Here is a 16781-nt window from a genome sequence, read left to right on the forward strand (position 1 = left end):
TACCTTACTAAATGCAAACTAAATTCTGGCCCCAATCCACCATTCCCAACCTTTCCATCCCAGCAGAAGCCCACTGGCAGAAACCTGTCTGCTTGGTTAATAGATATTTCCCTAGAGCCCAGAATAATGCCTGGCACATGCAGACATTGATAAAACTGAGTGACAAATGCAACCAGGACAAAGCCACTCCAAGTTCACAAAGTTGTTACAATAGCATTTATTGAGCGCTGCTGTGTCCAATACTGGTCCTGTTTTGCATGAATTAAACTCAATCTTCAAAACAACCCCTTAGTTCTTTCCAGATGAGATCCTAAACTTCTGTCACATTACAGGAAGTGAAGCATGTATCCAAACTTGGACAGTATTTGAACTTGGGCTTTGAGGCATGAGAACTTGAATTTTTAGTCAAAGCAGGGTTTAAACTCATTTCCACTTGGGACTCGAGTACAAGCTAACAGGAGGGTTTCAATAGAGATGCCCAATACTTAAAGGTGAGAGGAGCCAAACTAAAGTACATAAAACACTGTCTTTCCTATTATTTTCATCTAGTCCAGGGTTTTTACACCAGGAACTTATGAGCTCTTCTCACAACCCCACCCCAGATGGAAGTGCGCCTCAGGCTTGGCGAATAGGTCTCTGGATCCTAGTTTCACCGTGACTGAGAACCAGCTCAGCTGGAGAGCTTCTCATTCCTAAAACAGGTCACAAGTATCCCAAGCCCTCGAGAATCATACCCTTTAAAAAAAATTTAAATATTTATTTCAGAGGGAGAGGGAAATGATGAAAATCATGGATTGGCTGCCTCCAGTACACCCCCTGCTGGGGATTGAGCCTGCAACCCTGGCATGTGCCCTGACCTCCTGATTCATAGGTCGATGCTCAACCACTCTTTTGCCAGCTTCTGCTAGCCAGGCTCTTAGGGACCTCTCCCCGGTCCCACTAGAAATGGCTGCTCTTGGCCTGGCCCCCTCGTGTGGTCCTCATTGGAGGCACCAGCATCACCAGACAACTTGCTAGAAATTCTTACCAACTAAATCTGACTCATAGGGTGACTCTGGTTTGACAAGCCACCAGTGCTAAGGTTTGAGAACCTCAGGTTAGTTCTCAATCCGAAACAGTCAGTGCACATCCACTCAGAGGGGCTTTTGGTTGTCCTCTGGTGGTGGGTGGCAGTTTCTCTAAGGATGTAAAGAGCTGAAGTCAGGGATGCCAAAAAACTCTGCACCTAAAAATGTCAACAGTAGCCCTTTTGGGAAGCAGTTCATTAAAGGATTATCAAGCTGAGAACTAGCTCAAGTCTCACAAAGGCAGATTTAACTTTTATATTTTTTCCATAGCCCCTCACCCACCAGCCTTTTATCTTATGACTGTTCTCCTTTCCCAGATGAATAAATAATACATGCAACAGGCAGACACGGATATTTTTTTACATTTTTAATGACAGAAACAAAATATATATCTAAAACCACAGCTTCTGGAAGAACCATTTGTTCTTGCCGGTCTTGTATCTAGTGGGAAAACAAGGACACCAATGAGAGGAGGGAGAGACAAATTTCTCTTTATGGGACTTAGCAACACCACACCCCAATATCCACCACCAAAGCCTAACTTACCTCTCTTCAAACTTGACTTTGGCCTCCCGCCGGGCCTTGCGTTTTAGAGCGGGGTCTCTGAAAACGTCCTTGTTGACAACAGTTTTGTCCAAGGGGATATCCACAGAGTACCTGGGGACAGTGGTGGGGAGCTGGATTAGCCCGTATGCTGCCAGGGCCTCCGCAGTCACCCAAGTCCTCCTGGGACAGTAGGGTACCAGGTTCTGCCTCCACAGGAACAACAGTCAAAAGCTGTCCCAAAGTGCTGATGATAGGTTTGGGAAATCTCTAATATTAAGACTCATTTACATAAATTTAAGCCATTGGAAAACTTCACACTTCACTGTCAATTTTCCCAACTACTTATTTTCTAGCTACGAACCATCACTGTATTAGAACTTTACTTGATTCCTAGTGGGTGGCTGGTTTTCTATTTAGAGCCATTGTATTTAGTACTGTTCAAGTTCTGCCTATGCAGCGTGCCCCATTATGACAATGCAAGAGCTGGGCAGCTAGCTGCCTCAATCTCACAGCTTTCTAACACACGAGAAAGGGCCCTGCTCTCTTAGGTCAGCACATTAAGAGCAAACATCAAGTCCCAGTAGCAAACTTTAAGGCACATGCTGCTGGGTGTGGCAATTCTTTGGTTCAGAGGTCTTTCAAATCTTGTATTCCTTTATCACCCTTATACCAGGATAGCAGATGCGCTGCACAATACCATGAAAGGCCAGGAGAGAAAGGGCCTGGCAGTCAAATGAAATCAAGGGAGACTTGCTTTCCTTTGTTCATTTTTGAAAGCCTATAATAACTATCTGTGAGAACGGAACAGCGGAAGAGGTGGGCAGGCCAGATCCCATGCCTGTGTTTACTGTGGATGGAAACAAATCTTTACTCAACATTTAGAGTTTTCAGGTAAGAAAGACAAAGAGCAAGCTTGGAGATTTTCAATTAGGCCTGGCAAAGTCAGGGAAACCACCAAAGAAAATGACATGAACACGGTCCCAAGGTGTATGAAAGGGGCAAGATTGGAAACCACAGCCACTTTGTGACAAACTGAAAATGATGTCTCCCCCCAGATGGCTGCAAGGTTGTCTCCTTATTCAGCAAGGCAGAGATGGGGGAAAAGAAACTTAAAAAGAGTCACTTTTATTCCCATTCTTGAAATGCTCACCTTGTGGGCATGAGGTGATTGTAGTTATAAACTTTCACAAAAGACTTGATCTTTGACCTCTTGGCAATTTTCTTCTTGCCCATGGCAGCTGTCACTTTTCGGGGGTAGCGGTCAATTCCAGCCACCAGAGCATGGCTGTAGGGGCGGTCCAAGGTGCCATCATCAATGTTCTAAATGAGCAAGATTTACATTTAGGATCAACCTAAAGCCTAGCTAGGCCCTGTGCTAGAGGCAGGCATGTACAGAAAGATCATCTCTACCCCCATGTCTCTGAGACCCACCATCTTACAGAGAAAAACCACATAAAGGAGACACACTAAGTGCTATGCCAGATGCCCAGAGCAGTGAGGGTTAGGGCGGCATTCATGCCCACCAGGAAGAATTTGGGCTCCTGGGAGGTAAGAGGTTTTAAAAGAACAGTTATCATTTATGAATGAAGTCCTTGCGACCCGCCAAGCACTGGTTCTTAGGAGCAGAGGCAGGCAGCCCAACTCGTCTCAAGAAGGTGGGGGGAAGGGAACCAGAAGTTCCAATGTCCCCCAAACAGCTAAGAGCAGTGCTATATGTGGTCAGACGTTAGGGACATTTCAAGAAGCTAAAAAGATGAAGGCAGCAGGCAAACAGTGAAGGGCTGCAATACGCTAAATGACCATTTTGATAGAAACAATTCCTCCTCCTCTACAGAATCCCAGCTGCAGCTCTTACTATCTGCTTGACCTCAGGTGAGTTAGCGAACATCTCTAAACCTTAGCAAGTAGGAAGAACCCTCTATGGCAGCGGTTCTCAACCTGTGGGGGTCGAACGACCCTTTCACAGGGGTCGCCTAAGACCGTCGGAAAACACATATATAATTACATAATGTTTTTGTGATTAATCACTATGCTTTAATTATGTTCAATTTGTAACAATGAAATTGGGGGTCACCACAACATGAGGAACTGTATTAAAGGGTCGCGGCATTAGGAAGGTTGAGAACCACTGCCTAGGGTTACTGCAAGGACTGGGCACGAAAACATCTGTAAGGCAGTGTACCAGGCACCAAGCAAGCGTTCAATAAGCGTTGGCCATTATTATTATTATTTAAAGTCTCTTTGGTAGAGGGCGCATTCTGTGTTAGGTGCCCAAGTCAACTTGTTTTTATTTTCCATTTTCCTCTTCCAAAAGCCCTCATGCATTCACCCCCACCCCTACACGCAATGCTCAATGGCTCATGTCCCAAACTGGTTCTTGAATTCCAAGCTCGCGGTCCTCCGAAACCGGCCCAGTTCCGGGAAACACGGGCGTACAGGCTTGCAAGGATGGTACCTTCACGATGACGGCTTTGCGTCCGGAGTAGCGTCCGGCCAGGACCAGCACCACCTTCCCGGGTTTCATAACTTGCCCATTTCTGCAGAGAGGAACAAGGGGCCCCTAAGAAACTCGCAAGCCCAGGCTGCGTGCTCTCGGAGCTTCAGGCTGCGTTCACTGTCGTCCTGGCCCAGGCCGCCCACGGGCCCTGTTCACGGGACAGGATCCGCTACGAAGCCGCCAGAGACAGAGGAATGGAAAGTACTCGGAACCACCCCACAACTCGCCCCCCAGGCCGCAGATGGCGGTGGATTGGAAGACCCTCCCCAGGGATGTACTCACCGAACGCAGCCACTCGGGCCTAGAGCAGAAAGGAAAGAACCACACTTCCGCTAACCTTTCACCCCGGAGGTGGTGATCTCACTTCCGGTACCGCCCCTTAAGTCTCGACCCGCCTCTTGCGAGGCCCTCAGACTCTGGTTGCTGGCGGAAGAAGCTTCTATGGGGAAAGCAGGGCCTGGCTGCTTATTTATTCAAATCAAACTTTATTAGTATATCCGGCAGAAGAAAAGAGCCAGGGAGTGCCGCCTATCGCCTACGGATGGAAGAGCAAGGAAGGCTTGTATGCTCCAGCCTTTTGTAGTTCCATTCTCTGACGCTAGGAGGGGACACCGTTTGAAATTTACTTTTTTGCCTTGGAATAGTCAGGGAGCAAAATAGAACTTTTTTTTTTAGTGTCCACTGTGTGAACTGCTGTTGGTCGTAAGGAGGGGGAGACGAGCATTAATCAAGTAAGGGTATTTTCCCCCGACATTTAGAGTGTCGTGATGTCATAGACATTACAAGCTAAGCAGTGAAGGAGGTGAAAGACTCTGATGGTGATAACAGCTGTTTACCCTTTGCTAAATCACGTTAACCTATTTACGGATATTACCTCATTGGATCCTATAACAACACTAGGAGATAGGTATTATTATCTCCATTCTACAGTTGAAGAAACTGTATCTTAGAGAAATTAAGTAATTTGCCCCAAGTCCACAGCTAGTAAGTGGTGGAGCTGGGACACAGACTCAAGCAGTCCTTCTGTTTACCCTGTCACTGTACCGAGCACCGACTCTGCTAGGCAGTTTAGGTAAGTCCACAGCCTTTTTAATGCTCACAACTCTGCATCTTGGCTATTTTCTTCCCATGTAGACATGAGGAAAGTGAGATTCAGAGAGGATGTTACCTGAGATGGGATGCAAATTTAGGTTTGAACTCAGGTCTAGCTGGCTCTCAAATGGAATTATTTTCCATCACTCATTGGAAGTTTTTAAAAAATATATTTTTCTTGACTTCAGAGAAAAGGGGAGAGGGATCATTCATCGGCTGCCACCTGCATGCCCTCTATGGGGGATCGAGCCTGCAACCCTGGCATGTTCCCTGACCAGGTATCGGTGTGTGACCTCCTGGTTCATAGGTCGATGCTCAACCGCTGAGCCACATCCAGCCATGAATGCTAGGTTTTTAGATGTTTCTTTAGGTGTCTTCCAAGTTCAAAAGAAAGATAAATCATCTTACAGTTATTGCTCATCTGAACATTGAAAAGTCTATAGTATTGGTCGTGGGCAAGATGTTGGACAAATCAGGGTTTCATCAATTTTTTATTGTTCTCCAGGGACTAATTTTTCCCTGCAGGCGTTAGGACCCCATTCCAATCGTTTATCCCCCTAATTATGTACTTAAATTTATATTCAACTAAAATACTTTCTACTTTAACTTGGAATATGACATTTTAGAGTTGGAAGGGACCTCAGAGATCATCTACTCTGGCCTCTAAAAGAAGACAGTCCTACAGCAGCAAAGTTCACAGAGCAAGGTCTCCCCATTTTCAATCCAGTGATCTTCCCACTATAATACATTTCCTTATCCATTTTTACTTCCATGGTCTTCTCCCAACCTCATCTGCTTCTGCCTCTTTTGCTGTTGCTCCCTTGGAAAATAGAAACCAAACCCTAACATTTTATAATTGCCTGGACTCATCTCACAAACACTCTCCCAATCAAATTAGTAACTAAACCCTGTGAATTTTGCCTTATGACATTTTAAGTATTTTTTTTTCTATCCTTTTCCACCTGCTCCCTAAATGATCCAGCCTCAGTTCTTGTTCTTCTCCATTCCTTCTTCAAACTTTTGTGTGGCTCAGAATTGCTTGGGGTGCTTATTAAAGATGCATCTCCAACTCAAAATTCAGGTCTGGAGTGGAGCCCTATGATGTATAGATCTTGAGAAATTTCTCTAAACACAACTCTCAAGTCTACCACTTGTCTGCTTGAAATACTTTGTTGGCTCTTTGTACCTAAGTTTGAACTCTCACTCCTTTCCTTCAGCATAAGTTCCTGACTCCTTCATATACTTCGTGTACCACTGGAGTTCCATCCAGCTCAACTGCTCAAAAGTCCAACCTCTTCTGATCCCTGGGTCTTTACTCAGGCTGTTCCTCATGTCTTTATTCTTCTCAGTAGCCAAGCAAAATCCTACCCATCCTTCAAGGACACTTCCAGGCAGAATTAATCTCTTCCTTCTCTGTTCCTTGTTCCTTCAACAATCCAATCTAAACTTACCTTTATTATAGAACATATCTTAGTTGGTTTGGGTCAGTGGTTCTCAAAGTGTGGTCCCCATACCAGTAGCAGCAACAAAACCTGAGAACTTGTCAGAAATGCAAAGAGCATGCTTTATTTATTTATTTTTAAACCCTCACCTGAGGGTATTTTTCCATTGATTTTTTTAGAGAGAGGGAAAGACAGAAATATAGATTTGAGAGAAACACATCAATTGGTCGCCTCCTGCATGTGCCCCAACCAGGGCCCGGGCCAGGGAGGAGCCAGCAACTGAGGTACGTGCCCTTGACCAGAATGAAACCCAGGACCCTCAGTCTGCAGGCTGACGCTCTATCCACTGAGACAAACTGGCTAGGGCTGAGTTTTTTTGTTTAAACATCTTTCCTCAGCATTTAGCTTGGCCCAGGCAGTTGGTAGGCACTCAATAATGAATAAATACAGAGCACCTTAGAAATCTTTGCAACAGACCTTGCACTTTCATTGGATACATACCCATGGCTCTTTTTCATTCTATACTTTAGACCAGGCTGACTGTTCCTCCTCTCCTCCCTTGTCCTGACTGCCTCACTCCAAGCCAGAACTGTCCTGTTATAATGCAGATGATATCAGTGACTAGATTATCTGACTGCTGGAAGGCTGATGGGATTATCTGTCTCTACACATCTTTGTTACATGAACTCAGCAGAGCAATGGCTATCTGCCCATCTCCCCGCAGCCTAGTCCTCTGGCAGCTGAAATTTCTGGCAGGTATATGGAAAATACCTTCTCTTCCCTGAAGTGATGGTAGAGGGGGATGGAAAAAGGAAAGAGGAACAAAAGATCTAGAAGCCACAAGATACGAGGTAACATGATAAGGGTACAGACTAGGATATGGATTCAGGCAACTCCAGTTCAAATCACAGCTCTTTCATCGTGTAAACCTAGACAACCTTCCTGCAGTTTAGTTTCCTCAGCTATAAAATGGGAATAATACCATCCTACCTTACAAATAGTGAGAATTAAATTAGGACAACACAGCCTGGCCTGTGTGGCCCAGTGGTTGAGCATCCACCCATGAACCAAGAGGTCACTGGATCGATTCCCAGCCAGGGCACATGCCCGGGTTGCAGGCTAGATTCTCAGGAGGGAACATGCAGGAGGCAACCGATTAATGATTCTTTCTCATCATTGATGTTTCTCTCTAAAATTTAAAAAATTAGGATTAACACAAACAAAAATGCTTCCCATGATGCTAGCACAAAACCTTAATGCAAATTAGTTTTTGAGGATTAGAGAAAGATAATACTGGCGTGATACAGGGCTATGCCACATGACTACAGCAGTTATTACCCACCCTAAATAATATCCAGACAAATAGGTTTAAAAGTGCCAATTCCAAAAGTGGCAGGTGTGGTGACATCTGCTGTGGGGGTGGGACTGCTGGCCTGGGTGAGATGGGATGATAAAGCCAAGGGCACTTTTTAGCGAATTTACTTACAGAGACGAATACTACCACCAAAGCTGTGCTGATCCAGGGCAGAGGTTAGAGAAGAGGCAGAAAGGCCAGGAACCAGACACAGCTTGAGGAAATGGTCTGGATCAGATAATACCCAGATGGACTTACAAATCAAAGCCAAGGGGCTCTGAGGTCCTTACAGAGAATCTACACAAAATACTAGATTTTATTAGCAACCACAGACATATCATTTTCCACAACATCATACATTTATTCTGCTTCACACAGGAGAACTAATTCTAATGAATTCTCAACAATACATCTTAAATAACATGTTGCTGGAAAAATTAAGTTAAAATGCACTATGTAATAGTGCAGACATAAAGTGCAGCTGCCAATTTAATACATGAAACAATGCTGAATCAGTAGTGTTGGGAACTCATTTGGTTTTCTAGAAAGTGATAGAATTTGCCCATCTTTGGTCAGTCCTGGAGTAGTATGCAGGCTGAATGACATAGAAACTAAACAGGCTAAAATATTGAGGACCAAACTGGGCTGCTCTAGAGTCAGTTTTACAATGAAGTGTTCAACAGCAATCTGCCATATTTCCCACCCCCGCTGTAGTACTTATCACATGATCAGACCTCCTCCACCATCCAGCCTCCAAGACAAGGGAATCACAGCCCAGAAGTTGCTGCTGGTCACTGATGTGTTTTCCTATCCACACTTGATTCAGTGGCAAGGGCTCTCTTGAGAAGTATACTTCTAACACGTCTACTTCTCAGAACACTGTCAGCATGTCCTTGGGAGGTTGCCAGAGGACATGGAACCAGACAATGGTTGTCATTCTTTATAAACAGTCCTCTCCAAAACAAAACAAAAATATTGTCTGTGCTGTGTGAAGAGGACCACCTTGTCCGGAACAGACTTCAATTCTTAAAGGGATCATATTAAAATTAACTTGTGGTTAACTCCCTTAGAAATGCTATTCTCAGATTATTCCCATTCCTAGTTTAGAGGCAGCTATGGAATATACACAACCTCCCCTGAACCTTGGCTCCCAACTTAACCAATACGAATCTCAAGTCTAATTCTTTCAGGACTAACAACTCACTCATAATGCCACTCACTGTCATAAAGAGAATGGTTAGAGAAACTGGGATTTTCTAAAATTTATACCTGGCATGAGGTGTTGGTGCATTAACCATGTGCCATGACTAATTTCTTTTCCATAGGCTCAAACGTATGTGCCACAGGTACACTGTGGTTACACACCAGGGAAGAACCTTTAAATAAAACTGACTTTGCAGTCATTTGGCTAGGGGAAACATCTTTAACCCTTCCTCCTACTCTCTGTTCCTATCTTAGAAGTCTAACCACCTATCTTTACTGAAAAAGGTGCTGGGGTAGGGCCAGTGCACTATCATCAAAAGGCATCTTTGATGTTCTTGAGCTGGCGCACAGCCAGGTCGACAGGGAGGCTGAACTTGAGGCTGCTGAGGCGACTGAGCAGGTTGAGGGCACTCTCAAAGCCTGTGTGCGCCATGTAGCTCCAGGGCTGGTAGTGGCGCTCGATGAGTGATGCCGACTTGCAGATAAGGTTCACCCAGGACACGAGACGCTGCTCATTCAGTGCCATGCACACCAAGGCCTTCAACTCTGAGTCTGCACTGCGCTTAAAAGGGTCATGCTCTGTCAGCACCATATGGATGGCTGTCAGTAGACTCTGTTTGGGAGTCATAGCAGTGCCTCCCATAACAGGCAGGGCAAAGGACTGGGAGAGCTTCCGGGCTGGGGATTCCACGTAAGCACGGCCATTCTTAGCATGGTAGTACTTTACAAAGAGCTCCCAGGGATGCATGGCCTCGGGGGCCGAGGAGAAGGCCGGCAGCAAACAAGCAATGGGGGCCATGACGAGGCTCATCCCTGGTGAGGAGGCATACAGTCCATGGGCCAGCAGGTCCCTCATGGCCACTGTCAGCTCCTTTCGCACAGCTGTAGTCAGCTCGTCCTTGCCCCCCTGACAGAGGTCCTGGAGGTTGGCAGAGGTGATGACGTGGCCGTAAGGCTGTTGCTTTAAGGCTAGCTGCTTCACTCTGTCTACTGACACCTCCAGCCTCTTCAGTAAGGGAGAGTAGTCCCTGTCAGCCTGGCCTGTTGGCCACAGGGTTTGTGGGATGTGGCCTGTGGCACAACCAAACTGGCTAACAGCGAAGATCTGGAGCACTGCCAGTGCTCGCCGCATCAGGTGCAGCCCCGTCTCCCGGACTTTCTTCACATCTTCTGCCTTTGCTGTTTAGAAAACACAATACTCATCAGTTAGGGCCATAAGAGCACAGAAGTACATTCAATAAGTCACAAGTTGAGATAAAGTATTGGTTTGGAGCTATATATAGGTCCCACATGAAGCTAAGAGCCACCCAAGGATGTCACTGGACTTCCCTTTCTTTGGGTTAGTAACAGCTATATTGAAATATAATTCACATACCATACAAGTCATCTATTTAAAGGATACAATTCAGTGGTTTTTTAGTATATGCAGAGATCTGTGTATCCATCATCCCCAAAATACACCTTGTACCATTAGCATTTCCCATTACCCTTCTTCCCAACCTCCCAAGCCCTTAGCAACTACTGATCTATTTTCTGTCTCTATAGATTTGCCTAATCTGGGAGCTGTACTTACGTTTGCTGTTTCTTGGAGGCAGTTTGCTGCTGCCAGTTCTGGTGGAGCCATTCCCTGTCTTCCCACTGGCCTTGCACTCACAGTGTCCATTATCTGTCTGCAATGGGTTTCCCACTTCATCTATAATCAGAAGTTAAAAAGAGAAGATACTTCTTTAGCCCCTTGATGGCAGATTTTCAAAGGAAGAATATTTACTAGTGCCTACTACATGACAAGACTTACAAATATATCTTATTTAATTGTATAAAAGAGTGACTGGTCTGTAGTTGTTGGCTCAAAAAATATTTGCTGAGTGAAGAAAGCATGAATCATTTTATGGGTGAAGAGAGTGGGACAAGAGAGGTTAGGAACCTGCTCAAGGACATGAAGCCAGTAAATGGCAGAGTGAGATTTTAGCTATCTGGTTACTCACCATGCTAGCTCCCTTAGTAAGTGGTCAAACCCCTTAAAGAGTATATCAAGACTGGCACCTTTAGGTATCATTACTTACAATATATAAATTATCACATCTGTCCACCCCCCTCTCACCTTGGATGAAGTTGATAAACATCTCAAGATCTCGGATCTGAGTTTTCAGCTGCTCAACCAACTGTTCTTTCACTCGGGCTGGATTTACAATCTGAGCCACAGCTGCATCGACACGTTGCCGAAGCTCTTCAGTAGACAGTGAACTGATGTCCTCATTCAGATTCATATCCAGTTTCTTTATTAATTCATCTATGATCACCTATCAAGAACACAAGCAATGAGCACACCCTTTGGAATTTTCAGGGAGAAGGTTAGGAAGAAAGAAAATCTTTATTGGCATACCTCCTACCCTTAAATAGAAATCAAAGACACAAAGAACTATCAAATTCATGAGAGAAATGATGTAATTGCTTATTAGGTAAGGATAGACCTTTTTTCTCTGGGAGTAACAAGAACCTTTGGTTCCTGTCCGACAGAAATGGCTCTTCTAACTACAAATGTTCCACCAGACTAGGCAACTTTCACTCAGGTGACTAACAGCATGAATAATCCAAAGTGGCTGATGATCCAAAAAGCCTCATACTTAGCTTCCCCCAAGGTCTCCAAGAGAATAAATACTGGTTTCTCTTAGTTTCTAGTCCTTCTCATCCCTTCTTGTTCTACTCTAAGTAACTAAAGAAAAACCTTTACAAAACATTAAGGTATATTACAGCCAAAATATCCTACTAACAATATTAGGAACAATGAAATCTTGGTAATGCAACTGCAGCCCAGGCAGAGAAATAGTCACGTCAAAAGGAGAGACAAACATGTAGGGGAGGCTGTAGCTGTATTTCTACTAGCTGATTTACCTGTCTACCCAAAAGTTGTTTAAATAAATACAGCATTAAAGTCAGTCTGGATTCCTGGTATATTTATCAACTGATTGTGGGGGAAAAAGCTAGTTTACATAGTATGATGTGCCCAAATAGAACTATTTTAATGATCAAACGAAAGAATTACTGCCCTAACCGGTTTGGCTCAGTGGATAGAGCGTCGGCCTGCGGACTGAAGGGTCCCAGGTTCGATTCCGGTCAAGGGCATGTACCTTGGTTGCGGGCACATCCCCAGTAGGAGGTGTGCAGGAGGCAGATAGATGTTTCTCTCTCATCGATGTTTCTAATTCTCTATCTCGCTCCCTTCCTCTCTGTAAAAAATCAATAAAATATATTAAAAAAAGAAAGTATTACTGTTATTACTACTATTATTATTAATAATAATCAACAAAAAGGTAGAGCTCAATCATCATATTTTAAAACTTTGGAACTCGTGTTTCCATGTGTGAATAAAGACTGTAATAGTAAAATTTCCCTTTGATTTAGGCCAGCAAAGGGATTCTCAGTAAGGCCCAGGACAAGCAAGCTAGGAGAGAATGAATGCTGGAAAGAATAAACACTGGAAGGAACAGTGTTTAGGTAGTGGTGACCTCTACTTACCCGCTGTCTTTCCAGGACCACAGACTGTGGTAGGGAATCATAATTGCCCTCTTGATAGGCAAATGTTTCCAGATCATCTAGTTGGGTTTTGAGCTGCAGTATCAGTTCCTTCTGCTTCTCCCTTTGGGTTTCCAGACGTTCTCGTTTCTCCTGCTCACTCTAAGATGAGAAAATACTTAGGTTTATTTCATAGGAAAAGGAAAATTCAGGGCACATCAAGAATCCTCTCAAGCCAATAATGACTAGCAAAATATAAGACATTTCCAAATAATCCAGATGAAATACAGAATTTGTAAGATAGGCTCAAAAATAAGAATAATTATTTCATACAGGGAAATTTATTAAATGTGTTTTCTTTAGGAAAATATTTGTCTCTCATTGGAAATAGGATAAGAATACAATGGGGCCTTTTGTTAAGATTGCTTTTTAAAAAAAAATATATTTTACTGATTTTTTTACAGAGAGGAAGGGAGAAACATAGAGAGAGAAACATCTATCAGCTGCCTCTTGCACACCTCCTACTGGGGATGTGCCCGCAACCAAGGTACATGCCCTTGACCGGAATCGAACCTGGGACCCTTCAGTCCACAGGCCGACGCTCTATCCACTGAGCCAAACCGCCTATGGCAAGATTGCTTCCCCCCACCCCCCTTAAAGGTCTAGTTAGGAGTGAGATAACTTATATCAGCCAAGACAGCCTCCCAGGAATTAGCCATGCCATCTTCCATAGCTAATTACCACAGAACAACTCCTGACTATTTTCTGCAGAGAATCTGGAGGTAAGGGTGTAGAGAAAGGCTTTATAACTCATAACCAGTTTTTTTTTTTTAAGATTCAAAGTCCATTCAATGTTTTACAGACATCTACAAAATCAAAAGAAAGAATAAATGCAGATACCTGGGGCAATAAAAAATCCAAAGCCAAGTAATGGGGGTGGGAAGGTAATAGTGTTTTTGTTTTTTTTTAATGTCTGGTAAGCTTCCCTGAGCAGTGATTCCCTTTCCCACTGTTGGCCACCAAGTGCTTTCCACATTTAAATGATGATAATCCCTTCAGGGTGGCAATGTCTTGCCAATGTATACTCAAACACTGTTTTTTCCATGCCTTTCTTGAGTATCAAAACAAAGCAAACTCAGCACATTATGCAGGCATAAGGCTGCATTTCAAACTAGAAGTCTATAGGATATTAAATTTAACCTTAAAATGGTACTTACCAAGCCCTCCAGAAGTAAGGTATGAGAGAGGACAAATGAAAAACAAGTTAACTTTTTGTTCAAATTATTTAAAAAGCAATGCTCTTGCTTTACCTTTATTCAACATGAAAGCAAGCCTTTTCTCAGGATACTCCCTCTGCAATCCTTTCTGAGTGGGGTAGTGTTTTCTTAGAATCCTTTTCTCTTCCTGTCTTAGTGCAGGCCTAGCTGTCCGTTAAAAGAAGGTTTCCTCGATTTTCCCAGGCAGAACTGATCATTCCTTCCACTGTATTTTGTACACACTTCTACTCTAGCTCATGTCACATTATGATTATTTGTTTAGGATTCTGTCTCCCCCAGTCTATGAGCTCCTTACAGGCAAGAGCCATGGCTTTGTACCCTCAAGGCCTAGCACAGGGTAAACTCTCAATACACATTTGTTTTATATTATTGAATCACATACAGAATGGCATATTCCAAACACAATAGTCCCCCTATCTGCAGTTTTGCCTTTTGTGATTTCAGTTACCTGCAGTCAATCAAGGTCCAAAAGTATTAAATAGAAAATTCCAGAAATAAGCAATTCAAAAGTTTTAAACTGTGTACTCTTCTGAGTAGCATTAGGAAATCCTGAGTCTGAATCTTCCCCTTGTCCAGAGTATCTGGGTATCCATGCTGTATTGACCACCCACCCATTAGTCAGTTAGTAATCGTTTCGGTTATTTGGACTGTTGCGGTATTACAGTGCTTGTATTCAGGTAATCCTTACTTTACTTACTACAGGCCCAAAGTCATTCACAAAACTGTTATTACAGTATATTGTCATAATTGTTCTATTTCATTAGTTATTGTTGTTATTGTTGTTAATCTCTTATTGTGCCTAATTGATAAATTAAATCTTATCATAGGTATGTATATATAGGAAAAAACATAATATGTATGTTCAGTACTATCCGAGGTATCAGGCATCCACTAGGGGTCTTCAAACATATTTCCCTTGGATAAGCAGGGACTACTGTAATGAACTCTGACCAGAAGTCTAACCAGCTCAAGGAACACGACTAGGTAAACTTTCTGTTTTCACTGTACCCCAACTTTATGAAAACAAGGAAGAAAGAAACCAGCTATAAATCCTGACTCTGTTTTCATGAGAATGTTGAACTTTGCCATAATAGTTCTAGTACGTTATTTATTGGAATGTGAGCAAACAAGATTAATAGAACAATGAGCTCTGGTGCAAGGCAGGAAATAAAAGAAATAATTTCCAGTGTGAAGTGAGATAAAATACTGGTTAAAAAAAACCAGGAACTGATAAGAAGTAAATCATTTGGTTCACACATATCCCCCACTACCTGTTCTTGTATCAATATATGCACACAAGATCACAGCTGCTTATTAGGTATTTCTGAACACTACATTTTTTTTTCAAAGTTGTTCTCTGTTTCTGAAAGTGAAAATGAACAACCAAAAGAGCAAATCCACAGAGAACCTTTGGTGCTCCTCACACCTGAACAGGGCCTGCCCACAGTAATCCGTTCTATCCTTTCTATTCCTTAAGAGTCTGGCAATTTGACGTGGCTGCTCCTTGTTTGTGCAAGGAGCTGTGGGTATTTGGAGAGAAGGGTGGAACAGTAAACACAGGATTGCATTGGAAACATTTCAGATGAAAGTAAGTCAGTATCTGTTACTGGTAAGTCTTCTTGGTTAAAACCAATTTAAGTGGGAAGAAAGCACATATCGGTTGTAGCTTTAAGAATAAAAAGGTGGTAGCCCTAACCGGTTTGGCTCAGTGGATAGAGCGTTGGCCTGCGGACTGAAGGGTCCCGGGTTTGATTTCGGTCAAGGGCATGTACCTTGGTTGCGGTTTCTCTCTCATCGATGTTTCTAACTTTCTATCCCTCTCACTTCCTCTCTGTAAAAAAATCGATAAAATATATTTTAAAAAAAGAATAAAAAGGTGGTAGCCCTAGCTGGTTTGGCTCAGTGGGTAGAGCATTGGCCTGCGGATTGAAGGGTCCGGGTTCCATTCCCGCCCAGGGCACCTGCCCATGTGGTGGCCTCGATTCCCAGTAGGGGGCGTGCAGGAGGCAGCCATTCAATGATTCTCTCATTGATGTTTCTATCGCTCTCTCCCTTCCTCTCTGAAATCAATAAAAATATATATTTTTTTAAATGTGGAGAAAAGACAGTGAGTCTCCTCAACACCTATCTACAAGTGCGCATTTCCAGGGATTCAAAGACTGTAAGGGAACGTTCCCTTGGTGCGGCATACACACTCTCCTAACTTCTCGAGGTAGGCTAACTGACTGAATCTTGTCAGTTACCAGTGGAACCTCATTTCGAATATCTAGTTATCAAGCAGGATGGGGAAGGAGGTTTAAAATACCAGCATTAGAAAATGGATGTAATCAGGAGTTGTGTTCCTTTTAATGACTAAGATACCCTGTTGTTCACCAAAGCGCTCACTCAGACAAGAGTCTAAAGAGGGAAAAGTCTCTAGGTTCCAGGAAAACACGGGCAGAGAGAGTAGATCTAATTTTCCACGATTTCCAATCCACTTGCTCTTCACCAGCCAATCTTCCCCAATCCCCAGGGTCGGGGCATTTTATTAGCAAAGGTGCCAGGTGTTTGCTAAGGTGACTGCAAGGTGAGCGGAAGCAGCGCTGCTTTGGTTGGTTGATCGGTGGCCCTCTCAATCCTCTCTTCGCCCTTCACGTCATCACACCTTCGGGGACACCTCTCACCACGGGTCCCCAGGCCTCTTTGTCCTCCTGTCCACACGCCTGTCTCAGGCTTCCTGTCTCGGACGCGCGTACTCACCTAGACAGGTCGGCTGCTCACCACCGCTACCTCCATCCTCGTCGGCATCGC

General features: G+C 43.7%; 2 protein-coding genes across 3 annotated transcripts in view; both read right to left on the bottom strand.

Annotated features, from left to right (window-relative positions):
* Positions 1 to 1423: 1423 nt before the first annotated feature.
* Positions 1424 to 4462, bottom strand: RPL27 (ribosomal protein L27). 2 transcript variants are annotated; one of them, XM_014547285.1, is made up of 5 exons: positions 4448 to 4462; positions 4069 to 4150; positions 2764 to 2933; positions 1614 to 1724; positions 1424 to 1508 (listed from the first exon to the last, which is right to left on the bottom strand). In XM_014547285.1, exons 2-5 carry the CDS (start codon positions 4135 to 4137, stop codon positions 1460 to 1462), a joined length of 399 nt encoding a protein of 132 aa, XP_014402771.1. In that variant the 5' UTR covers positions 4138 to 4150; positions 4448 to 4462; the 3' UTR covers positions 1424 to 1459. The 2 variants fall into 2 exon arrangements, with proteins under 2 accessions (XP_014402771.1, XP_005875744.1); XM_005875682.2 differs by lacking the exon at positions 4448 to 4462 and adding an exon at positions 4393 to 4407.
* A 3819-nt stretch (positions 4463 to 8281) lies between these two features.
* RUNDC1 (RUN domain containing 1) overlaps positions 8282 to 16781 on the bottom strand; it is a 9344-nt gene continuing 844 nt past the window's right edge. Inside the window, exons 2-7 of the mRNA XM_014547185.1 lie at positions 15645 to 15657; positions 13932 to 14024; positions 12718 to 12876; positions 11303 to 11501; positions 10775 to 10894; positions 8282 to 10380 (exon numbers count right to left, since the gene is read on the bottom strand). Coding sequence (XP_014402671.1) covers positions 9515 to 10380; positions 10775 to 10894; positions 11303 to 11501; positions 12718 to 12876; positions 13932 to 14024; positions 15645 to 15657 — 1450 coding nt within the window. The 3' untranslated portion in view covers positions 8282 to 9514. The remainder of the gene's footprint in view (positions 10381 to 10774; positions 10895 to 11302; positions 11502 to 12717; positions 12877 to 13931; positions 14025 to 15644; positions 15658 to 16781) is intronic.

Source organism: Myotis brandtii, unplaced genomic scaffold (genome assembly GCF_000412655.1).
Source record: "Myotis brandtii unplaced genomic scaffold, ASM41265v1 scaffold469, whole genome shotgun sequence".
Taxonomy (NCBI): domain Eukaryota; kingdom Metazoa; phylum Chordata; class Mammalia; order Chiroptera; family Vespertilionidae; genus Myotis; species Myotis brandtii.

Coding starts and splice junctions, on each gene's coding strand:
- RPL27 (XM_014547285.1), bottom strand. CDS start 4,137: ATGAAACCCGGGAAGGTGGTGCTGGTCCTGGCCGGACGCTACTCCGGA. Junction 2,934..4,068: donor GCAAAGCCGTCATCGTGAAG/GTACCATCCTTG, acceptor TTGCTCATTTAG/AACATTGATGATGGCACCTT. Junction 1,725..2,763: donor AATCACCTCATGCCCACAAG/GTGAGCATTTCA, acceptor CACTGTCCCCAG/GTACTCTGTGGATATCCCCT.